The 25428-nt window shown below is 49.7% G+C and overlaps 1 protein-coding gene across 10 annotated transcripts; it reads right to left on the bottom strand.

Annotated features, from left to right (window-relative positions):
* On the bottom strand, positions 1–21005 carry Krabd3 (KRAB domain containing 3). Of its 10 annotated transcripts, none has more exons than XM_075955835.1 (19): positions 20613–21005; positions 14044–14170; positions 13533–13652; positions 12950–13099; positions 12159–12314; positions 10839–10973; positions 10255–10428; positions 9461–9610; positions 8525–8725; positions 7937–8110; positions 7390–7566; positions 5500–5652; positions 4916–5044; positions 4119–4313; positions 3894–4028; positions 3231–3350; positions 2846–2956; positions 1008–1837; positions 1–960 (listed from the first exon to the last, which is right to left on the bottom strand). In XM_075955835.1, exons 1-18 carry the CDS (start codon positions 20622–20624, stop codon positions 1029–1031), a joined length of 3228 nt encoding a protein of 1075 aa, XP_075811950.1. In that variant the 5' UTR covers positions 20625–21005; the 3' UTR covers positions 1–960; positions 1008–1028. The 10 variants fall into 10 exon arrangements, with proteins under 10 accessions (XP_075811950.1, XP_075811953.1, XP_075811948.1 ...); XM_075955838.1 differs by having other exon boundaries at positions 14044–14183; positions 20613–20925; XM_075955833.1 differs by having other exon boundaries at positions 7390–7584; positions 20613–20889.
* Between the last annotated feature and the right edge of the window lie 4423 nt (positions 21006–25428).

Below are 25428 nucleotides of genomic sequence, written 5' to 3'. Positions count from 1 at the left end.
TTGTAAACATATTTAAAACATTTTTTTTAATCTCAACTGTCTGGTTTTTGAATGTGAACTTTCTAGATGACAACACCATGTCATAATGTCAAAAAGCTGACCATACTGCGCACCCCGCTGGCACTTCAGAAGGTGATGCTCCTTAGAGTCTTTGGAGAATAAATTCAAGTGAGAATGAGTGCCACCCAAAATATCTGTGTTGTGGCAGAAAGGGCATTTGGAGAAGATGCCATGTGAGCATGAAGACAGCCCCCAGCAGAGCCAGATGCCCTCTGGAGAATCAACCCTGACAAGACCTTGATTTGGGACCCCTGGTTTCAGCTGCCCAGACTAAGCCTGTAACACTTGTGCACAGCCCTAGGAGACCGATAGATGTGCATGCTCTTCCCCAGGAGCCCTGTGGCATGCTGCACCAGCCTCACGGCACATGCTCACTTCTCTTGAGGTGTAGGTACGGAAGAAGGGAACATGCCTAACTCTCACTGTACTGGTGACAATCCAGGCGACCATGCCCAAGTGCTGTCCCCTCTGAGCGCCCTTCCATAGAAGCCAATGGCCTTTTCTTAGCAGCTAATATATTTAGTTTTAGAATCCATGTGGATCAATTCAGCTCAGACCACAGGCCAGCCTCTCCCTAAATGAGATCTGTGAAGTATTCACTCCAGACAGATAAAGGCTGGCCTTTCAGTGTCCTTGAGATCAGGAGCAGCTGGCTCTGTGCATATGCTATATGCATGACACTCACTGGGAACCTAGATGGCTCTGATAACGGAGGAAGAACAACTGGCTGACTGAACCTGAGCCAAGAAAGCCAGAGGTATGGCTGAGAAACGCCTCTGTAGTGGCTCTATGCAGACGCCATGGGAGCCTGGCACAGCAGAGGCAAAGGTCAGACTTGCAGCAGCACTGAGAGGGCTGGCTGAGCGGTAAGGAAGACACAACCCCTGGGAAACAGGCAGCCTGCAACGGCTGTACCCCAGAGGGTCCCACCAGGCACCCTCACAAGCCTGAGCAGAGGAAGGGCACAGTTAATGGGCCCCCCACCTTGGATCCCTGTGGTCACCTCCCCAGAGGTCTTTGCTGAGGGCTCCCCCTAGCAGGCTGTTAGGTTCCTTGTGCTGGTTTGGAATGCTGATGGCTGCCACTCTAGCGGCCTGAGGTTCTGTGTCTGTACTGGTTGCTGGTGAGGCCACAAGGGGGACCAAGGCAGGAGGCACTGAAGGGGAGAGGGGATTCTGGTGGCAACCGGTATGTTCCAGAAGGGGATGTGCAGTCAGCACAGTGTGGCCTCCAGGTACTGCGATCTGCTGGGATGAGCTACAGGTGGGCCTGGAAGATTCTACCAAGGAACCATCTGGAGGCAGTTGAGGCACCAAATTGCCCTTCCCTCTAGAGAGTCCTGGGCGGTCACCAGCCTTGCAGCCTTCTGTCTGGGCCCGCAGGATCTTTGGTCTGGGCTTGGTGGGGCCCTTCTGCCTCCAGTAGGGTAGGTGTCTGTGGTCCAGTCTGCTGGCCCAGCGAGGTCTCCGGGAGAGGGCCAACCGCCAAGAAGCCTGGCCTTTTGGTCCAAGGCTCTGTGGGCGCCTTCCCAGCCGGTCCATCCGGGTCCTCATGGTGGCCACTTCCTGAGTCAGGCCTGCCAAGGCTGCTGCAAGCTGGTCCAGCTTGTTCGTAAGGGCAGTACCAAGGCTGTGCAGCTCCTGCTGCAGGGATCTGCCACAGGGGCATGGTGGCTGTGAAGAAGTGGGTGGCCACGTTGACAAGTCAGTTGTGGGAAGGGGAGACTTGCTAGGTGGCTCCAGAGGGTCCCCAGAAAGCAGCTTTCCTTGGGTCCTGGCTAAAACCAAAGAAGCAATGGGTAAGAGTGCTTAGGTTGTAAGGGCCTTCTCTATGGCCTCAGCGATGTATTTAGTGTACCCAGTGTCCTGCCCCTATAAAGCCTGGCTTCCAGAAAATTTTGATCTTAGGGCTGCCCCAACCCAGAAAAAAGCCTAGTTAATTCTTCAGTTTCACATCCCCTGGATAGGTCTCACCCTAGGCAACTAGGGTGCTGGTCAAGGCCCCTGCCATTCTTCAGCCATTTAGCTCAGAATGGAAGAGGGGTCTGCTGTTTGTTAAACCCCAGCCAAGGCTCTGCCTTTGTCTTTTCAGTACCGTTAGGGCTGCAGACAGGGAAGGACCCACACCCTGTCTCACTAAGTTCTTGAATTAAAGCAAGGATCTGAAATTGAGGCAGGGGATCACGAGTTTCAGATGGCCTGGGTTACTTGTCTCACACAAAATCTTTGAAACCTTGACTGAAACAAAAACTAACAATTCAACATCACAAAACACTGTGGTCTGATGCTTTATCTGCGGGAGGGCAGCCAGGGCTTGTAACAAAACCTCGCATTCTCGGAGGGGCCAAAGCTTACATACAGGAAAAGAAGGTGCTCAGCACCCAGCACAGGTACACAAGGCAGCAAGGGACATGTGGCACGGGCACCCGAGTCCTGCAAACCAAGGACGGCTCAGGATATGGGTGCATCATCCTGCCTGTTGTCATTGTGGGTCCCTGAACAAAACCACGTGAAGCCTATGCTCTGTGCAGGATTCCAGCCAGGCCACTTAACAATGCTGAGGTTCAGTTAACCTCAAACCCAAACAATGCCTCTAAAAGGTGAGCCTGGCACTTTTATGAAAACCCGGAAGTGAACCATGTACCTGAGTGGCTTCAATGGAAGACTTCCCTACCCAGATGATGAACTTGGACCATGAACTTGAACCTCCTTAGGCTGGGGCCTGGGTTCTAATTTTCTCAGAGGCCACTAAAGCACAGCAAATGCTGCAGAAGTCACCAGCTCACCTGTGCTGCTGGGTTGCCCATGTCCAGGCTCCAGGTCCTTGGGGTCTTTAGTACCCTTGGGCTCAGGCCTTTCCTCTGGCTGAGGGGCAGGCCATGGGTATGTAGTTGCCTCTGTAGAAAGAGCACAGAGCACTTGGGACAAGGACAATATTGTTTTGCTAGTGCCACTCCAACATGGGGATATTCTGATGAGCCACATGGACCCATTCCCACCGTCATCCCAATGGCAAATGTGCAACTTTTAAGCAGTAATTAACTCGGGTGCAATGTGTTGGGGATCCTAACACTGGTGGGCCGGCCTGCTGTGGCATGTGGAGCACACGCTGCCGTGTCCTGCAAATCCTCAGTGACCTGTAAGGAAATGTGACAATTCCAAGGTCCCTACCTCCTCTTTTTCCTTCTTCTTTAACTTCAGCACTGCTGACAGGGCCAGGCTGGCATGTGTACTCTGCAGTCCCTTCTCTTCTGGGTGACTGGGACTTGACTCCTGTCCCTTCTGCCCTTCCTGTTAGGAACAAAGTCTGGGTCACAGCTCAGGTGGAGAGTAAAGTGGCATGTAATACCAGGTGTCATCTCTAGACTTCTGGGCTAATCCCAAGAAGTTCTATTCTCACTGTGTATGAGATGTTGGAGACCACACCCAGAGCCTCATGCATGCTAGAAAAGTGTACACCACTGAAAAAGATCACTTCTGATATTTCTATTGTTTGTCAAGTTTAAAAAATGCTATTGAATACTAACTATATGGTGTGTGTACATATATATATATATATCTGTATAGATAAACATACATACATATATATGCATGTATGCATGTATTAATGAGCATATATGTAGATATTATGTACCTATCATTCAGTGGTTTACCAAGATCTCCTTACAGAACACAGCCCTTGGATCAGCCTCCCTCACAGGATCTAAAGTTCAACAAATTAGGGGGATGTTTTAATGAGAGTCAACAGAATAACAATGAGACTCGGAGAATAAAGTCTGGACCTATGGACCAACGGGGACTGGTCTCTACCATCCAGGAGGACTCCAGGCTTACCGAGGCTGCTGCAGTCCCTGGGCTCTGTTCTCGCAGGGTCTTCAGCAAGACAACTACTGTTGTTGACTCTTGGAGATGCTCCAGAGACAGGGCACAGAGGGCCAGGACCCTTACTGGAGGGAAGGGGGTCTCTCTCTGTGTCATAAGTAAGCTAGCATCAGAGTACTGACAGGTACCTCAAGGAGCAGCTCACTGCCACCCCCACCCCCACGGCAGCAGACTCACTCTGGAGGGGTGGCTGCCAGAATGCAGGCTCTGGCCTTAGGTCTTCTCCATCGGAGCTGCTGATGCTGGAGCTGGAGCAGGGGCTGGGACTGGGGGCAGGGCCAGTCACGCAGGTGAAACGCAAGGGTCTCACGGGCAAGATCCCCCTCAGAGAGCTCTCCAGGCAGTGCAGGGGGGAGGGCATGGTGGCTGTCTCTAAACAAAGGAGAAAAAGAGTTCACTGCCCAGTACCCGACAGCACAGTTTTGATGATCAGATACTCAGGATTCATCCTTTTCTGCTCAGCCACAGTCCATATGGGCTCTGGGGGAGGGGCCTGAACAACTTACTTTCTGGTCCCATGTCCCTCGGCAAGTGAGCTGGGGAACTTTCTGGAAGTTCCAAGCCCTTAGAAGCTACTCCTGGTCAGGTTCCAGTTGGGTCCCGTGTTTTGCAGGCTAGGCAGCCCCTCCCATTGGGTAGGCTGCAACTCTCAGCTTAGCAGACCCTCTACTCAGCACTATGCAAGAGCTGGCAGTTGAGGGCTACTGATGAGCTAAGTCATCCTTCCACCCCATGAAGACTAGAACGTCCTGCTGGAGCTGCCTAAGGTCAACAGTGTGTACAGGGGTACCCCTTAATCCCAGCAGCATCTCCACTGCAGACACCCCACAAGTAAACCAAACATCCTATTCTTTCTCAGTCCACTCTGTTTCTGTCTACTTCTATATTCCATGCAAGGGAAGGAACAGAGCAAGAGAGAGATGGGAAAAGCTAACTGGAAGGAAACTGTGGTGTGAACACTGAAGGCAGCTCACCATCTTTTGGCCATTGCCACGTTCCTGGTCTGACAGTCATCTGTGGACTGCCTAGACGGAGATTCCTGTTGGGTACGTCTCCTCGACCCTGTCCGAGGTGGGGTGGTTCACAGGCCTCGCCCCTCGGTCCTGTTTTAATGAGAACAGTTCTGACAGTCCTATGGGACCTCATACGGCCACAGAATGGACAGATTTCTACCACTGCCAGGCTTTTAGCACACAAGTTTCAGGTGTGGAAATGACCATGCTTGGTCACTACTCCAGCCCAAACCCCTGGGATCTCTTTACTTCCAACCCAAACGACATGGAATCCCAGAAGGTATATAACTCAGTGCCCAGACAACAAGGTACAAGGGGATGACACAGTCAGCAAATCGGAGCAGCTCACTGGAGCAGTGGTGCTGGGCCTTCCCGTCCTGGACTCCATCACTCACTTAACTGAGTCTGCCTGAGTGGGGAAGTGACTCTTTCCAGAACATCCTCTCAGCTCAGCTGAGATCTGGCCTGAGGGCTGCTATGCCACTGCCAAAGTCACAGCGCAGGAGGGATTGATTTCCCCCAGGTTCCCACAAATACCACGCTACCTTCTCTGTCTGCAGTCCAGTTCCTGGGCTCTGGTCTCTTCAACCCCCTGTCTACAGTCAAGGAACAAGGCCAGGCAGCCTGTGGCCTGGGAACTGGGATCTCTCTCAGACAGTTCTCCAGGCCTTGGAGTGGAGAGTTTCCTGGTGGATATCCTGTAGCCAAACATGAACAATCTTAGATGAGTAGCCAGTGCTCTGTGAATCCCTGAAGCCTGCCTCTTTTGCCCTGATTAGAGCAGAGGAAGGAGGCTCAGAATATAGAACATGTCCTGGGAGCTCAGGGCCCCAGAAGAAGACATAGCCCCACATACTTGCCATCCCTGTTTGGGGTAGCCCTGCTACATAAGTCTGCCTTGGGGGGTAGAATGAGAGCGTCTAGTCAAACGGGTCTAGTTTAGCACAGCGGTTGTCACCATGTTGAGGGGTGGGCTGCCTGCTTAGAGTGAAGGACACCCTAACAATCCAATGTGCACAAGGCTTCTTTCACCCCTCCAAGGAGGGCAATGATGCAGGCCTTCTTGCCTCTCAGGGTACTCCTACTGACAGAGTCTTGTGCAGACAACGGGAACTAGATGATGTGAAAGTCTAGAGGGATAAGGTAAGTAGACAGAACTGCCATGAGGCCATTAGGCACCTGCTGTCTGCTCTGGAACCAGGCAGAGGTTGTAAACAAGAGGCTATCATGTGGGGCTGGTGTAGCATAGCATAACATGGAAGTATAGGCCAAGTGTTTGCCAAGCACACCCGAGTGTGATCTCCGGAACACATGTGGTGTTGGAAAATTGAGAACTGACTCTTGCAATTTATCCTCTGACCATTTGTAAGCCACGGTACACATGGGGGGGGGGGGTGCACTGAAGTTGAAGGACATTTGAGTTCTATACTGGGGGAGGTTCCTCAGTGGGTTCAGGAAAAGAGAAAGCAGGCGCAGGCTCTGCAATGAAAGCCGTCTCCCATACGCTACAATAGTAACTCCTACTTGTAGCAAAATGTCACTTAGCTCTTCTATGTGCCAGGCAAGAGCAAAGTAAGGCATCCTGCCCATGATTAGGCAGTGTTTGGCAAGACTACCAGCATCTCTGATCGGGGCAATAATAGAGTATATGTAAATGTGTGACTTGCCCAGCGTCTGGTTTTGTCTGTGCCTTCTGTCGTCTGGGCCTGTATTCAGCTCTGCTGCTTTAACACTGGGTAGCACTCCGGGCCAAGCCTTACACTGATTCTGCTGGAGACTTAGAGTTGTATAAATTAGGAGTTTGGTAGGCGTGGGCTTGGGGACTTTGAGAAAATGCAGCTGTTAACAGCTGTCCATGATGGCTGAAGAACAGCAGGCAGACTGTGTAACTCCTCAGGGCAAACTAGAACGAGTCACTCTGGGCTGCTGGTGCCATGCGACCGAGGCAGATGTCAATTTACATTTCCAGGCCTTTAGCAACGGATGTGGCCAGGGCACAGCTGGTCAGATGCACTGAGTATCCACTCACAGGACAAGACAGACATGATTGTTGCAAGAGGAAAGAACAGGGGAATGCTGAGAGAGCACCAGAAGACCCCAGTCTCCAAGAGTGACTTCCTTTGGCAGGGCCCAGGAAGGCACAGGTGACTAAGTCTTCTGAGATCCTTACTCTATCTTCCCTAAGTCAAAGGTCATTTAGTATTATAGACACTTCTTTTTGTCTGTGATAGGGAAGTGTTTATTATAAGGGAGATTCTGGGCACACTGCCAGCCATTGTCCTATCCCTTCTGGGCCAAGCTACTACAACAAACCCTTCTCACCCTGCCAAGACAAGTCCTGGGTCCGTTTCTGCTTTGGTATACACAGTTCTTCTGGCACTATGGCAGAGATAATAGTGGGCAAGGACCAATGTACTCAGGCTGGACCAGCTCACCTTTCCCAAGTCGTTGCCCCAGATTGTTCCTGGGGCTCCTGAAATCCAGATCCCCATCACTGCTGCTGGCTGAGGAGAAGCTGGTAGGGGTGCCCTGGGAACCAGAGGGTTGACTCCCAGGTCCCTCTCTCATGCAGCCCTGCAAGCTCAGAGGTAGAAGTGGCTCTCTCGTAGCTTCTGCAGAATGAAGTATAACTGGGTCAAGGAAGAGAAGTCCTTTAGCCTTAGAGTATACGGCACCAGAAGACCCAGTCCAGGGAACCCCTTCCCCTTCCAGGGTTTCCCATGGCACTGACCAAAGTCTCCCTACCACTCCCGTCCCCCCACAATATAGTCTTGGGAATGAGAAGTCCTCAGAATAGGGAAGTGGGTGGGTAGAATGTGGCTCTCACCAAACGTGGATAGCTATTTGGGTCAGGCATGAAGCAGGGGTTAGGAAAGAAAGACACATATTCAAGGAGGCCCAGAGAAGATGACCAGATGGTGCCCTCAGTATCTCCCCCCTCACTGTGTGCACAGAAATAATTGTTAGCGTGGGCCCAAGTACCTTCACTGTGGGATCCTTGTGGCTGTAGTTCAAGCCTCTGAGATCCAGAATCTCCTGGCTGGGGGCTTCTGGACCATGAGGTGGCTAGCGGCTGAAGAGGTGATGACCCACCTGGAGGAATGCCCTTTAGACAGGCCTCTAGAGCTTCTAGTGGTGAGCTTGAGGCCCTGCTGGCTGGACAAGAGAGGTCATCTTGTCATCTCTTGCTGGGCTCCGGCCTGCTAGTCAGACCCCAGCTTGGTCCTTGGCTATCTGGCTGGCCCACAGCCTAACTTCTACAGTAGGCTCCAGGGATCTGCTAAGGAGGAGATCCTCCAACGAGGAACCTTGAATGTGTTTTCTGCTTCTACAGAAGGAATGACGCTGTACTCAGTTCTGAGAAGGGTGGACTAGCCACCTGCGTGTTGTGGTCAGCTTCCACAGTCAGGACCTCACTGTAAAAAGAAGGTCCTGAAACCAGAGGGTGGCTGAACATGGGCCTGGATTGAGAACACGGACTAAGAACAGCTTGGGAGGAGAGACGGGAAAGGCTCACTGACCAAAAGAGAAGCAGGTTCTTCCCTGTGGGCTTTGGAACCCAGAACTTACCGAGAGTCATGGGGCCCCAGCGGGGTACACGGACCTCTCTGGTGTCTCCAGTGAAATAGGGACTGTGGCCTTGCCTGCTAAGCTGGCAGGATGCTGGCGCTGGGGGACTCTGAACCCAGCTATCTTCTACTTTCACCATGGCAAGCATATGTCCAGCTCCATGACTCCGGCGGAGAGGAGGAGTCTGGGGGCATCTCATCCCTGTGGGAAAGGTGGCTGCTGGGAAACCCAGGTTTCAGGCTTAGACTCAACCTAAGTCTTGGGAGCTCCACTTCATAGGGCTAGGAGAGACTTCCAAGGCTCCTCTGCCTACACAGCAGTCACTGGCTCTGGGTATGATCACCTCTCAAGCCCAAGCACAGTTCCAAGTAACACCCCTACCACCTCTAGGATGCTCAGGAGCTTTCTAAGGGATGTTACAGTGAGCCATTCCCTGGCCAGCAACAAATCAGATCTTGCTCCTTGTGCAGCAGGTTTGGCTCAAACCCACCCTCTCAAGGCCAAGTTCTCAGGAACACAAGTTTATTGATAAAGTGACAAATAATCCCGGTCCAAACATACGTGCTGAGAATCATATCCTCCAGCCGTAGACCCTAGCCTGAACACAGGATGGCAGGAATCCTCCAGCCACAATTACGGTCTACTGTGCTTCAACTCCTGCCTATTTCATTCCCTGTCCCTCCCCAATAGTCCTTCGAAAAATTTCCTGTAACCCTTTTCTTCCTATAACAGGAGCCAGTTTGGAAAATTATGAGACACTCCTATATGCTTTGTTCTTGCACAGCGTGATGGGGTTCAGCATGGGACTGCCTAACCTGCATGCTGACTTAAGGCATGGATTTGGTTGGGAAGGGTCACATACAGCTGTGCTCAGAGCAGAGAAGCCAAAGACAGACATCTAGCTCCCTGACCACTAATCTAACCAATGACCTTTACCTCCAGAACTCCTTTTCCCTGGATCCTCCTGCAGTCGCAAGTCCCCTGCTCCCGAGGGGCTGGGACGCCTGTCTGGGGCTTCTGGGATTTCCTTCAGACAGTTCAGCAGTCCTTGAAGGGGACAATCCCCAGATACTGGCTCCGTCTTCACTAAGGGAAAGGACACACGTTTCACTTAAGCTCAGGGTCCTCAGTCTCCTGACAGACAGACAAGAACTGTCCTGGATTGTAGTTTGAGCAGCACAGGGCTAAAAACCAGGACCTGTAAATCCTATGTGTGGGTAGCACCTAGCCACAGCTAAGACTCAGGGTGCAAACTGAGGGATATAGGCTGGCAGTTTCTGAGTATAACTTAGCTTCAAAGTCTATCAGGTCCTGACATACACATGAAATGTTCATACAAGAGAGGAATTCTGTAGTTAAGTTCACCCCAACCCGGAGAATGGAACAGCTGCCCTCTACAGATGCAAGATCAAAGGTCAAAGCTTCAGCAGTCTTTTGAAGGGAAACCTCAGGCAGACCTCAGTGTCCACTGACATCCCATTCATGTCAAGAGAAAGTGACATTTGAGCACCAAAGTCCTCCTCAGAGTCCCATATCAGGAGTAGAGAACAGTGAAGAGAACAGGACAAAGTCTGCTGCTGTCATCCTTGAAAGCCACTGACCCTAGGGACACAGGAGTGGTCATCTCATGGAGACAGCATGGAGCACAGCAATAGCAAAGAATGGCAATCTGAGCTTCCCAGGGACTGTGGAGACTTTGGTCTGTGCAGGCCAGATGCCCAGGGACTCACCTGGGCAGGGCAGGCTCCCTGGCTCCACCTCAGCTCTGGTCTGCTTCAACACACTCAGGCCAGGGAGAGAAGGTGGCAAGTCTGGGGCTGTCCCACGGTGCTGGGGCCCGGGCACAAGGATTTCCTTCAGACAGTTGATGAGGCCTTGCAAGGGACTGTTCTCAGGAGCGGTTCCTATGCACATACAAGGCAGCTAAGGTCAGTGTAGTCCTGAGAGGCAACATGAGACCCTCAGTTATTTCTGCCATCACTGGGCAGCTAAGAACCACCCATACAAACACACAAAGCTTATCTTACAGCAGTGGCTCTCAACCTGTGGGTTGTGACACCTTCAAGGTCACATATTGGATATTTATATTATGATTCATAATAGTAGTAAAATTCGAGTTATGAAGTAGCAATGAAATAACTTTATGGCTGGGGGTCACCATAACATGAGGAACTGTATTAAAGTATAGCAGCACTAGGAAGGTTGAGAATCACTGTCCCATAGGGTTGTCTTGAAGTTCAAATGAGCAAGACATGGCCTTCTCTGACTCTGCTCAGCTTTAGACTGCGAGACCCCAGGAAAGCCAGTCTTTCACCTGTTCCTGTGCTGTCTCTATCCTGCCTTCGATGGCTCTTGCTCTGGTCCAGGCTTTGAGTGGGATGAACGGAAGGCTCTCCTGAGGCTCCTAAGCCTTCCTTCTCTATAGACAGTGGGTTATCAGCAGTTCCTACTGCAAAATACAAAGAAAGCAGTGTTATGGGGGACTTGGATTCTGGAATCACCCCAGATCTGCTCCCCAAGAGGACAGATCACTCAAACTCTCCAACCCTGAGAGCCACCCAAATCCTAAAAATTAGCCTCATGCCAGTGCTATCTTTGGAGGATTTGTTCCAGGAGGGTTGGAGGCTATTTCCTGTTTCCTTCTGGTTTAGCTGTAAATACCCAGACTCATTTATGCTGAATGTTTCCAGACCCATTCCCTGACCCCAGTCTCTATCTGGCCCAGCTGATGGAGCCAACAGTCACAACACAGGTCAGGCTTGTACTCATGCTTCTTCTTCTTCTGGGACGTGTGTGTGTGTGTATGTGTGTGTGTCTGTGTGTGTGTGTGTGTGTGTGTGCGCGCGCATGCGCGCGTGCTGTTTTTGTTGTTGATGTTTTATTTTTCCTTAGAGACACTTTTTCTCTGTGTAGCCCTGACTATCCTAGGACTTGCTTTGTAGACCAAGCTGGCTTCAAACTCACAGAGATCGGCCTGCCTCTGCCTTCTGAATGATGGGATTAAAGACGTGCATCATCACCCCCCGGCTGCCCTCATGCTTCCTCTGTGGGGCTTGTGAGACAGATGGCACATGGAACCACAGGTTAATTGGGGTATAATTTAGGGGAGTGTCCATTTTAATCTTTATTCATTTAAATATTCTAAATTAAAATACCTAAACAGGGCTAGAGAGATGGCTCAGCCATTAAAGGCTAAGCTTGCAACCAAAAATAAAAATCCAAAACATTCAGACAAGTACAATTTCAAAGTATTTTAGAAGACAAACTGAGACCCCAGGGAAACTTTAGTGAGCAGCATTACTTCCCTGCTGCTAGCTGTGCTGAGGCAGTCTGAGAATCAAAGCAGGTGCACACAGATAAGTGACCTACGGGTGTGCACATTAGGAACTGCCCAGAGTTCTCTGTGTGTCTAGAGTCTTCAGCAATCAACAAAGGGATGGGCCATCTGGAACTGAGCATCAGATTACCGGGTCTGCAGTAGAGGCCAGGCATGTTTTCTCATGATTCAGAGACCTCTGTCTCCAGTCACCTACAGAGGAAGCTGAGCCAGAGAAAGTGAAGAGGGTGCAGGGTCCAAGGCCTGATTCGGGGTTTGCAATGCTGGGTGTCCCTGTGCGCACTGGGTCAGACTCACTGGTAGGTAGGGGGCTTTCTTGTGCCCAGTCTCCAGGAGGGCCGCTGGAAGATGAGCTGCCTGTGGGTGTGGCAGCCAGGCTGGGGTGGCTTGCAGGGCTCTCCGAAAGAGAACTGAGCAGGCTGCGGGGAGGGTAAGTGTCCATGGCCCCGGCTACTGTTGGGAGATGGAGAAAATGCCAACTGGTAAGCTGTCTTAACATTACCACAGTCAGAGCTTTCCCTGTCATGCTCCACTAATGACAACCAGGAGCCAGGGACCTATTCACTGCCACTGCTGAGCTCTGAAACTCGAAGATTTCTGTCTTGGCCATGGCCTGAAGAGCACAGAGCGGTGAGTATGAAGCCGGTGCCGCTCCACACCTCTGCTCCCTTCCTGTGCCACCCAACATTAACTGAAGAGGGCTGCAGCAGGTAGAGGGCCATGGTCTAGGGTGAGGTGGGTCCTGAGCTGACTGAGTGGAGAGGGAAAAAACAGACAGTCGCTGAAGCAGAAAGAAAAAGGCTGGCAATAGGATCTACGACCCACTAGCTATCTGGACAAAGCTTTGCTTCTCTCCTGTTCCCATAGGGACCAACACACTGCTCACCACCATGCAAAGTGTAAGGCAGCAGGGAGGGATCACCACGTGACTGGACAAAGACACTGAGAGATGGCAAGAGCTGTTCCCATATCCACTAGGTCCCAAAAGCTCAGAGGATGAGCACACAGAGGAGGTCAAGAGCTGGAAGGCAGCTATGCATTGCACTGTGGACTGTAGGGAGGTCACTCTTGCAGCTTGCGTGACTTACCCTCAGGCGTCGCTCGATCCCCTTCCAGACTGGTGCTCCCACTCTCGGAGTAGTCCTCAGCACCCTTCACCTCTCCGAACAGGAACTCCGGTATCTCCTTTACCAGCTGCACTAGGGCGGTGAGGTGCAGACTCTGCTGGGGCTGCCCTCCTGTGGAAAGTGTGAGCCCTGTGCTCAGCCACCTAGCTCCCCAGGGAGCAAAAGGCTCAGAGAGGGGAGGGCTGAGCTCACGAGGTTCTGCATGTTACCCAGTAGCTCCTCTTGCCTCCTTTCCATTAAGAGCAATACTGAAGGGCCCTCTGGCTCCATCTGGCCTGCTACCTTTCTTCCCTTACTCTGGCCCCAGGGCCACCTCTACTGTCTAAGCTGCAGGCTGGCTCTGGGTAGTGGTAAGTGGGTCAAAGTCAGAGGTTTTCCCCCACGTGACCTCAGGTTTTTTTCTGAACATTTCTCCATGGACTAGACTACATGCAATGAGCCTCCAACCCAGAGGAATAAGGGGTAAGCCTCAAGGAGGCCTAGACTGAATTAGCTGAAAACCATGACAAGAAGGAGGTGCTCAAAGTCTATGGGGTGGACCTACCCTGGGAACCATGCTCCACTGGGGGTTCTTGTCCCTTATCATGGTGGCTCTCTTCTGTTGTGGCTCCTCCAGGCCCCGAGGGTGACAGGAAGGCAGAGAGAGGAAGCAGCTCAGAGGTCCCTGGGGAAAGAATGAGCAGTTACTCTGGGAACTGAGTGGCTTTTACCCTCCCACAGTCATGTGATGGCCCAGATGTCTGCTTATCTATGCATAGCTTTCCATATGTTTGTGTGGTCACCAAATTCAAAGGCCATATACCCCTAAAGCTCTGTACCCAGACCCCCACTCTGGCTCATAGAAACAAACAAAGGAACAAAGAAAAGTGAGGCTCTGGACATCCTCAAGCTCTGAACACCCCTAAAACTACTCAATTCACAGATGAGGAGGCTAAGGCCTGGAGGAGCCTCGGGTCTCACAGAGACTCAAGACCCCTGGGCAGGGACCCTGGCCTCCTTCACTGCAACCCTCTTCTGTCCCTGCAACCCACACTCTGGAGGCCTCGGGCCCTCACCCACAGACACCAACGTCTCGTAGTTTTCCCGCATCACGTCTCTGTAGAATTCCCGCTGCCCCTCTTGCAGGAGCCGCCACTCTTCTTCAGAGAACCGCACGGCCAAGTCCTTGAAGCTGATGGGCACCTGTGGGCACAGTCTCCGGGGGGGTTGGCTGCATCCATGCCAACAAGGCCCACCCAAACTGTCCCTTAGCTCAGTGAGCCACATGGGTCTCCTGGTAGACACTGGGAGCAGGCAGTGCAGACACGGGTGGGACCTGGCCTGGGTCTAACAGTTACTGGGACAAAGCTGCAGCTAGCTGGGCACCCAGGAAGATGTGCCACCAGCCACATTTTAGAAACAAGGTCACCACAGGTGTAACTAGGAATGGCATTACATTCCTTAGTGCACAGCAAGTCCTATTTGCTGTGCCAGTTATCAGGACTACCTGGGAACCTGGAACTCCAGCACAGTGGCACTGAGAGCAGGACAACGGTTACTACAAGACCAGCTTGTTACCAATGTCCAGTACTCTTTATCCCAAATTCTCGGGGTCGGACGTGTTTTGAATATTTAATTCTGAATGTTCTCATGTACATAATAAATTGTTTTAGAGATGGCACTCAAGTCTCAATAGAGATTCACCTATGTTTTGTTCTTCATACACCTGGCCGAAGGTAACCTTTACAGTGTTTTTTGACGGCATTTGGACTGCAAGCGACCACAGGAGCTCTTATGTGGACTTCTCCACACAGGGCATCTCAGCGCTCACAAGTTTTGCCTTTTGGAGCATTTCCCACCTCAGATTTCCAGACTAGGGTTAACCAACCCATATAGCAAAGAAAAATCCCACTTCCTGCTCCTCAGCAGAGATGACATAATTCATGTCAGAAATCAAACACCCCCAACAGCTGCGGGCGGCAACAAAAAAAACTCATGAAGCCCTGAAGGTCTAAAAAAGATAGACCCCTTTTCACCTGCCAGCCAGGCAGCAGGTGAATCAGGCACTCGTAGGTCTAACCTGTGCTTAGGGCCCCTGATCTCCAGACTCCAATCTGGCCCAGGTTCTGAGCTGCTAGGCAGAACCCACCTTCACTTTTCCAGTCCCACCTGCCCTGCAAGGCTTCGACTCTCCACAAACCCTGGTCCAGCTGTGGTTAGTTCCACAGGGAAAAGCTGTGACAGCCGCCAGCAGGTGCATGTAGCAGAAGCATGCAGAGGGAGGTGAGGGTCACAGAGCCCTTCTAGGGGCTCCACCTAGAGGCCCCAACTCACCATGCTCCCTACCCCGTGCCTCCCACAATTGCCACTTATCACTGAAAGCCTCTAGTGTACAGTCCTCAGGGACTCAGAAGAAACCTGAAACCCGGGAGCTTCAAACAGTTCTTCACAGCCACACTCCACACCTTTATCTGCTATGCTCACCTCCTGTACCCTGTGACTTTGTAAGATGAAAGCAATCTCTTCCTTTCTGTAAAAGTCATCATTCCATAGACTTTAAAGCAGCATGAAAACTGAGACAATGACCAACACCTGATAGCCATGAACTGAAATTATGGGAGAAAATAACCACACAAGTGACACAAACAGAATGTAAATTATGGGAAGAATCCATCTAGGTTAGAAACAAGGAAGGACCTGTGAAAACGGGAACGCTTCTAATAAAGCAGAGGAGAGTCGACTGTCTAGTTCATGCATTTAAGTCAGTGACTTTAAAAACTGTCTCTCTTACTAACCAGCAGCCTTGCCACCCACTGCCTGCCATCTCTCTGCCTTCCATTCCTGACAGCTGACAGCTACCACTGTGCACACACTAGGTTCATATACCTAATGCCCTGACATTTTGAAGTAGTTAGGCTCCAACAACACATCTGGCTAGAGACCGCATTCCCAGTGACTGCTGACAGCCAGAAGGGCAGAAGGGATCAGAGGCAGTGAGCGTCCTTTGCCTCTTAGCTCACTGTGCATTCCCAACCATCTCTGTGGTCTGCTGGTCAGCAGCCTCCTTCCCTAAGCTTAACTTGTACCTCTGGCCCACTGTGGCCACTATCTCCCAGACACCTCAGATACTCCACAAACCTAGAGCAGGGAGCCATTTTGCATTTCTTATTGGCCTCCTAGCATATAAAATGTGGACAATCTTAGGTTCTGTCCTGAGGAGCCAACACAGCAGGCCTGCCACTGCTGCCCTCCAAAATGCCTAGACCTAGGCAGGCACCTGGGAATGTGCATCTCAAAGGATTTCTACTGGTTAACACACTAGCTAATCTGTACGATACAGCTTGTGCTGAACACACGTCTTCTTTCTAGGTGTCTGCGAAGGCAGGTGCCAGCAGAAGATGCCTGAGTGACCTGTTCTCAGCAACAATCCTGGGTGTAGAGTCTCTGGCAAGATTCTCCCAGTTGGCATTACACATGGGTCATTCACCATTATTATGCTGAGGGAGCTAAGTGCTTCTTGGAGACTGCACTGGAGGCCTCTGGGAAGCTGCCCTCGAGTTTCTCCTAACCTTGCATCTGTTGAATTTGTCAGATGTTTTCCTGTTGTCATGGATATAGCTGTGAGTCTAACTACCTGCTAAGCCCGAATCCTTATGGGCATCTCTAACTCTCAAATGCTCTTGGGCATGCTAGCACAGGACCCCATTGCATTTGGCCACCTTATAACACCTCCCCACACCTCCCCACACCCATGCATTCAACCTGTCACTTCTAGTCCCGCCTTTGGCAACCCTGCCGCAGCTCTGTCCTCTGGTATCCTATCAGCCAATGCCTGGGAGCCATGGGGGCCGGTTGGTAGAGGGGGAAGAAGCTGGTGAGTCCTCATGTGTGAGCTGCAGGCCCCAGGCCTGTGACAATAGGTTCAGAGGCCAAAGGAGCATATACATGCTCCCTACAGACCAAATACACATTTTTGCTTACACACTTTAATTATTGTTTAAACATGTTCAGAGGCTGCTGTGATGAAAAAGCATGTCCTTTAAAAGTCATACAAATTATGACATATGAACATCTACCATCCAGCAGCACTAAATAGAAGACTATGTGACATCAGGGAAGTTTCACCATCAAGAAGGAGTCACAGAGGCAAAAGAATAGAAGCCCCTGTTTATAATCCAACTTTCTCACTGTGATAGCTAAGGGAAGAGGAGTGATCAGTCATCTGAAAGGGTGACCAAGTCATGCCCAATGGAGCCTGCAACCTGGTCAACTGTTCCAGACCCTGTCAGAAGCAAGGCTCCCACAGAATAGCATAAGTTTGTAGATGGAGTCCAGCAAAAGGCAAGGACTAGCTTGTGGGTCCTTGACCTTAACCACAGGACGTGTGTCCTCTGGCCTACATTGCAGAACTCTTCCTAAACAGCAGGGTGGTTCAGGCTGCTAGAGCTCCATGCTGCCAGCTGTCAAGCTTGTCCGGCACCTCTACGCTCACGAGACAGCTCTCCCTCCATTAGCACTTGGCTTCCCATGCAGGGTCCACTCTAGGCACAGGAATGAATGATTAGGCCATATATAGATTAAGGCCATTATCTGGGGGAGCCATTTTCTGATGAAAGGACGGGTTCAGCCCTCTTCTTCCTCTGTTTACCTATGTTCTTCTGCCCTTCTGCCTTCCACTGTGGAATGAGTGCCATTGGCGGAATGTGAAGGCCCCCACTCCCACCCCCACAAGCTCATGTTTTAAAAGCTTGTTCCCTGCCTGCTGAACTATTTTAGAAGGTTAAAGACACTACAGAAAGTGTCATGGGAGGTGGGTCCTTTGGGGTGGAGTCCTCCTGGTTCCTTCCTAGCACACCCACTATCTCCCAATCATCAAAACTTAGAGAACATACGCTTGCTGCTATGATGTTCTGACCAACTACAGGGGTCAAATGACCATGACTGAACCCTCTGAAAGCACGAACCAAAATAATCCTAGCCTCTCTTAGGTGTTTCTGCTGGGTGTTTGCCAACACAATCCTTGTCAGATGTCAGTTCCTTGCCAGATACTGGTCCTTTGATTTTGGATTTCTCAGCAACCCAAACAGTGAAAGAAAAAAAGAAAGAAAGATCTATTTTGTAGTTGTTTGCTTTTTGAGAGAGGGTCTCATTATTGCAGTGCTGGCTGTCCTGGAACATGTTATGTAGGCCAGGATCGCTTTAAACTTAGAGATTGGGCTGACTCTGCCTCTCAAGTGCTAGGATTAAAGTCGAGAGCCACCACATGCAGTCAAAATCTTGGTTCGTTGTAAGTGGTCCATGTTAGGTGTTTTATCATAGAAATACAAACAAGACAGCAGCCAGACATTCCATAGCTGTATCTTCAGGCTTTGTGCATTCTCAGTTTGTCAGCTCCAGTTTTTACTGGCTTCCTCTCTGTCTGTGTCTGTTTCTACTTCCGTAACAGATACCTGAGCAGGGAGACTTATAGAGAAAACAAAGTGATTTCTTACAGTTGCAGATGCCAGTAAGTCCAAGGTGATGGGGCCATGTTGGCTGAGCCTCCCCACCCCCCGCCACATCATATAGTCTAAACAGTTTGATGGGGGGGACATCACACAGTGAAACAAAGCAAGCAAGTCAGAAAGGCCTTTTAAACAAGGCGACTCCCTCAATAACTCATTAATAATAAGTCCAATGACTTCCCCACAAAGCTGGGAATTGAGTTTCTAATAGGCAAAATTTGGAGGATATTTGGAGGATATTGTTAAACACCAGCATTCTAATTCATTTGTCTTTTGTGAGTCTGCTTAGTGTTAAGTTGGTCCTCTTGAAACCACAACCTAAGGTGCACTGAATGCCAGCATATTAGTTATGAGACGTCAAACAGTGACCCATCTGAGCCTTGGCAAACTCATCTGTAAGAGTGGCTCTTGTCCTAGTTCACAGGGATATTGTACATACAGAAGGAATAAGAATAAACACTGGGGCACACAAAGTGCGAGACTTATGTCGCTGTAGCCAGGTCTATCCGCCTAACGTTCATCTCCAGAGCATGGTTTGTCACCTCAGGCTCTTCTAAACACTTGGCTTGGGGGTGGGCATGTGAGGCTCTTTATCTCAAAGCTAAATATATCTGCCTCTTTGAGGCCTCTGTGTGCAATATTTTCCAGACCTCTCTCCATCCTCGCCTAGGAAATCTTCACCGACAATGTTTTTTTATAGAATGTGAACGAGAACTCGCTGTGACTCCCGATGTTCCCTTCAGGGGTTTCCCAAACAGAAGAAGTGGAGCTGGGGATGTTGGTCAGATGGTAAACTGTTGGCCTAGCGTGTTCTGGGATTAATCCCCAGTGCTACACCAGCTAGATACAGTGACACATGCCTACAATTTCAGGTGGTTGTAGGAGTATCAGAAGTTCAAAGTCATATTCAGCCACGTGAGTCCTTGTCTCCAAAATAAATAAATAGATAATAAAAATAAAAAGTGAAGAGTGACTAGTGTGTGAGAGGGAGAAGGAACAGGAGGAGGAGGGGGTGGGGAGACTGATGCAGGAGGATAGTTACCACTGGTCTGTCACATAGGTTCCTGCCTCCAGCCCTCAGAAGAAAAGCTTCTGGAGCTAACTTAGGGCCTTAAGGCTTTGCTGTGTCAGTCTCTAAGAAACTGCGGTTTCAGCACTCAACAGTATCGGTCTGTCTACCTCACAGACCCCACTGCCCCAGCATGCCTCAGGCTACCAGGTGGGAACTTGTAGTCAACACTGAACATACAGACTGCAGGCCTTCCCTATCCGTCTCCATCAGACTGTGTCCTTCTTGCATTCCCAGGGACCAGACTTGACCATCTTCTCCATGCAGCTACACAGTATGAGGAGATATCCTTCCTTGAGCATCAGATCTGAGAGGTTCAACTCCCTCTGTCTCTACTACAGGGTCAGTGAGCATTTCTGAGTAAGAGCGTTCTTGGGTTGCCTGTCAGCCAAAGCTACAAAGGACACTTCTGGGCCAGGCAACATCCCATTTACCTTACTTACTGTTTCTCCCCAAGATACTAGTGGGGTACTAGTGATATCTAGCCACACGCTGTGTTAGCCACGACCCCAACACAGCTGCCCAAGTCTGGCAAAGCTCCTAGGCAACAAAATTGCACATCTGATTCTGTCTACCTACAAGGCAGTGCAGCAACTGCCCTGGCATTTTCACAGCCTACGACCCTGCCCAAACTGTACCTAGGCCACAACAGAAGGACTCTTCTTCCAGCGCTAGGATTGACACATTTTACCAGCATAACTTGGATTTGTTTTCTTTCTTCCCACTTTCTTGGTCCCACTCCCCGGGATTCTATATCTTAACAAAAGTAAATGTCTGATTTAGTTATCCCTCAAATCCCGCCGAGGCCTCGATCGTGCACACTCTCTCATTGATATCTTATACTGAGATCCTCAAGGAATGAGCTCCCCAGGTAGAAAAAAAGCTCTTGGGGGAAGGGGAGAGCTCTACACTTCTGGCCTGGGAATCCTGGGCATCTAGCTGGCCTGGCTGGGTTCACCGGAGCTCAAAGTCAGCGGTAAAGGCCCCTTTTGCCCCCCACCCCCACCCCCCGGCCGCGCTGCACCGAGAAGCTTGGCCGAGGCGTCCATCGGTCCGCAACGGCTCGTCTTACCTGGAGCGCCATGGCGGAACTCAGCTTCGCAACTCCCTGGCCCACCCAGCTTCCGGCGCGGCTCCGGTAAGAGGCTGCACCGAGACCCTCGAGACCCTCGAGAACAGCGGTCCAGCTCCGTACGACAGGAGGTGGGGCCGGGGGGTCGGGCCGTGCGGGGAGCCGCAGTGTTGGCTCGCCTGGGTCGGCCCGGGAGCTCGCATCCCTGGAGGGGGTGGTCCCGCTTCCGCCCGCAGCCCCCCAGCCTCACCGCGAAAACGACGCAGGCGCAGACTACACTTCCCAGAGGGCTCCGTGGCTGGGACGTGGCTCCGGGAGGTGTGGCGGGGGCGCTCTTTACTGCTCCGCCCCTCGCACCTCCAGCTCTCCAGGTTCTGGGATCCGCTTGGAGTCGGCTTCATTCAGGCAGGCTTGCGGCTGCGCATGCTCAGGTGCAAAGAACCGTTCACCCAAACAACCACCCACCCACTCGTGCCTTCTGAGCGTGTCCTGTGCAGGTGCCAGGTGGGGATGCGTGGGTAAGAAGGGACCTGTTTCTCCCATAGACCGCAGTCACGCAAACCCGACCCCGAGTGCCTGAGGGGCCAGGGCACAGTGACTCATAGCCACACTGACCTTTGCCATTATATTTTTTGTGACTGTTTGCTGGTCTCGCCCGCGGATGATGGCAGCCCCAGTAGTCTCTGACAAAGAGTAGGCCTAAGTATATGTGTGATGTATGGACTAAGTGTGAACCCCACCATCCCTGGGTTCGTTTGTGCTCCTGTCTGAGGTGCGTGTGCAGGCCACAGGATGAGCCCTGGAGTCTCCTTTTCCTTCCTGGAGGAGCTCCTGCCCCTTATGTGGGAAAAACTCAATGAGGAGAAAGTTGTGAAGCTTCGCCTGCTCTTTGAAACAGGTGCTTGGAACCCAGCAGAAGCCACCCTGCCCAGTGCTTGTGCCTACCACCCCCTCCCTGCGCCCCCCCCCCCCCCCCGCCGTAACGCCTGCAGTATAGCCCCAATTCTGCGATTTTCCTAGGAAAGCGGATTTCTCGCCTAGTCACCCCAGTGTAGTTCTTCTTTAGCGACACTGGCCTACATGAGCTTCCCTGGCTTTGTATCCTGATAGGCCAGGGCCTGTGGCCCTGGAGGGAACAAGTGAGCAGAGACCATTAGCCATTGCTGCTCAGCACAGCGGAGAGAATTTCCTTCTTCATACACTGCAGGACAGTGCTGGAACCCGGGAAAGGCAACGTGCAATCTCATCTCCAGTAGCATCTCAGGGTAAGTCCTAGGCCAGAAGCCAGGGACCCATGATCCCTAAGGCTTAAAATCCTCTCAAATTAAAACCTTTAAAAAAAAAAAGGCACAATGTCCAGCATGTAAAGTCCTCCTCCTGGCTGGGCTTGGTGCAGCATTTGTAGATTCTGGGCCATCTGTCACCAAGAACAGCTTAGCAACCTCAAACTCGCTGAATGGCCAGTTGCTAAATTTATGGGAAAAAAAAAACCATTATCCCTTTGATGGTTCTTGCCCCTACTCTAGCCTTTGTATCTCTGAGTTAAAAATTTTACTCCAGGTGGCAGGGTGTGCTACCATGACAAACTATGATTATGTTCAGAGAGGCAAGAGACGGCAAAGGTTTTGTTTTGTTTAGTTTTTTTCTTTAAAACTAAAATGACCAAGGTTGCAGAATTATTTTGAAATGAGTCCTTGGCTATAAGGATCAGAAAGGATCAATAAAATGTTATTAGTCCCACTCCGAATAGGCACTCACTAAATCGGCATCCTTTGTAGAAGTACTTTTTACCTACAAGGTTGCTGTGGCCTTTGTGTTAGGTGGCCTTGGCAATCTTTTATGACCATTTTTGTTATCAGCAAATATGTTTTTTATCGCCATGGCTTCCTGACTGCATTCTGTCAGTTGAATGTGAGTGGTTCTAGTTTGGTCTCAACAGTCACACATGAGCTCTGTATATGGACAAAGGGTGGAGCAGAAATGGTACGCTTTTGAAAAATCTCAGTAATTTAGGTTGGTTGTTCAGGAAATTGATATTCAGGGGCTTAGCTTTCTGCATATTTGGCATTTGGTTACCTGGCCATTCAATGCATTGGATAGACCAAGTCAGCTGTTTTGCTCAAATGAAACAGCTAGCTTCTGTTAGTAGTGAGCTGTACTATCCATTTCTCCAAATGAAAAATGCCTGGGACTTAAAATAGTTTCTGATTACATTATGGTTTTCTTTTTCATCCATGAGTTAACCTAAAAAGACATTTGAATTTCCCATGATGAGGTTTTTACAGAAGCTGCAAGTTATTTGATTTCACCCTATATTCAGAGACTGTGATGTTGACTGTGATGGGTGTATCCAAACTTTGGATGTTGTGATAAAGTTTACCACCCAATCAAGTTACAAAAAATAGCAAGAGAAATCTCATAAGCGTTTTTTTTTTGTTTTGTTTTTTTGTTTTTCGAGACAGGGTTTCTCTGTAGCTTTGGTGCCTGTCCTGGAACTTGCTCTGTAGACCAGGCTGGCCTAGAACTCACAGAGATCCACCTGCCTCTGCCTCCCGAGTGCTGGGATTAAAGGCGTGCACCACCACCGCCCGGCTCTCATAAGGTTTTAAGTAAGTTTATTATTTTGTGTTGAGTTGTACCCATAGCTATTATGGGTCAGGGGTTACACACACCTGCTAGAATTTTCTGAGACTTATTTTGTGTCAGTAAAGCAAGAAACATTGAAATGTTTCATATTTCCTTCAGAAGACTGTTCATATTCTAATATCGGTTCTAATGAGCTAGTTAGAGATTACCAATCATATTGATTGTGTTTCTTATGCCTTTTATATAGTATCATTTATTTGTCTTTTGAATTATTTTAGGTTATTGAGCTGTGATAAAATATCAAGAATATGCATTTGTCTGTTTTTCTCTTTGTGTATTTGGTATTTAGAATTGTAATATTTTCCAAGAGAATTGTTAATTTTAATTTTCGGAAGTAACGCTATTTCCAACAATGTATTTTGCCTATGATCTATTTTTATCTTATACTGTGCTTGCTAGGTGTGTTGGTTTGAGTGAGAATGACCCTCATGGGCTCATATATTTGAATACTTGACCCCCAGTTGGTGGACCTGTTTAGGAAGTATTAGAAGCTGTGACTTTGTTGGAGGAGATCTGTCACTGAGCATGGGTCTTGAGGTTTCAAAGGACGCCCATCCCTAGTGTGTCTCTCTATTTGTACACTGGTGTGAAGGTGCATTGCTGTGATTGGTGTAATAAAAAGCTGAATAGCCAATAGCTAGGCAGGAGGTATAGATGGGATTTCCAGGGAGAAAAAAGAAAAGGAGAAATCTAGGCACAGGGAGTCTCCGGGAGATGTGGAGAAGAAACGGGAGGCACAAGACGGAAAGGTAATGCCAAATGATAGAATGTAGTTTAATATAAATGGCTTAATTTAAATTATAAGAGCTGGCTAGGAACAAGCCTAAGCTGTGGGCTGAGGTTTCATAATTAATAAGTCTCCGTGTCATTATTTAGGAACTGGCTGAAACAGGTTTGTTACATCTGTCTGCTTCAAAGCTGTGAATCAATGGTGAGTTCTCTTCACTTTGCCGTCATGGACTTTAACCCTTTACAAGGTTAGAGTAGCCAAATTAAATGCTTTCTGTTATAGGTTACCTCGGCCATGCTATTTAATTGCAGCAATAGAAAAGTAACTAAGCCTGGTGGTGGTGACATGTGCCTTTAATCCCAGCACTCGAGGCAGGCAGATTTCTGTGAGTTCAAGGCCTGCTTGCTCTACAGAGTGAGCTCCAGGACAACCAGGACTGTTATACAGAGAAACCCTGTCTCGAAAAACAGCAACAACAAAAACAAAACAAAAAGAAAGAAAAGAAGGAAGGAAGGAAAGAAAAGTAACTAAGAGATGTAAGAAAAACCTTTTGCCTGAAGCTTTGCTTGTGGGTGGAACAGGTGTGCTCTGTGCCAAAGCGACCCAAGTCCTCCAGAAAAAAAAAGATACTTCTTTTCCTTGGAGCCTCAAGAAGGAGCTTCAACCTGTTCACACTCTTGATTTTGGTCCAGTGACACAAATTTTGAATATCAGTCCTCCGGGTCTATAAGAAGATAAGTTTGATTTGCTTTAAGCTATGAGTTTTAATTGTCTTTTCTTCATTCACCGGACCCTCCAGATAGGTCGAGTCCCTGAGGCTGTGCAAGGATAGTTTGATCCCCAGAACCCACATGACAAAGACAGGCATGGTGGCATGTACTATAATACCAGTACTGGGGGGTTAGAGGCAGGCTGATTCCTGAGGCTCACTGGCTAGCCAGCCTAGCCTACTTGGTGAGTTCCAGGCCAGCAAGGAATCCTGTTAAAAACAACAACAAAAAGTGAATGATACCCGAGAAACAATATCTGAGTTGTCCTATAGCCTTAACATATACATTCTTGCCCAGCACATGTGCCCCCCCCATAGAAACACACATACACACACAGACACAGACACATAGAGAGAGAGAGAGAGAGAGAGAGAGAGAGAGAGAGAGAGAGAGAGAGAGAGAAAGAGAGAGAGGAGAGAGGAGAGAGACATGCACACTTTAAAAGGAAAAAGAAAAAAATAATTAAATTTGGTAAGTGAAATTTGAAGCTTGGGTAGGAGGGACTTGCAGTTCTGGGTCTGTGGCACTCGATGACACAGTTTTAAATCACAATGAATTTTCTCTGAGATTTTAAGAAGTGCAGTAACTCCCTAAGCTTTAGGATTAGAATAAAGAATGAGTTTTCAGCACTTAGCCTTAGTAATAAAAATAATGATAATAATAGAAAAGC

Source organism: Microtus pennsylvanicus, chromosome 21 (assembly GCF_037038515.1).
Source record: "Microtus pennsylvanicus isolate mMicPen1 chromosome 21, mMicPen1.hap1, whole genome shotgun sequence".
Taxonomy (NCBI): Eukaryota; Metazoa; Chordata; class Mammalia; order Rodentia; family Cricetidae; genus Microtus; species Microtus pennsylvanicus.
The sequence above is the reverse complement of the archived record's forward strand: the minus strand, read 5'-3'. Positions and strand labels throughout refer to the sequence as shown.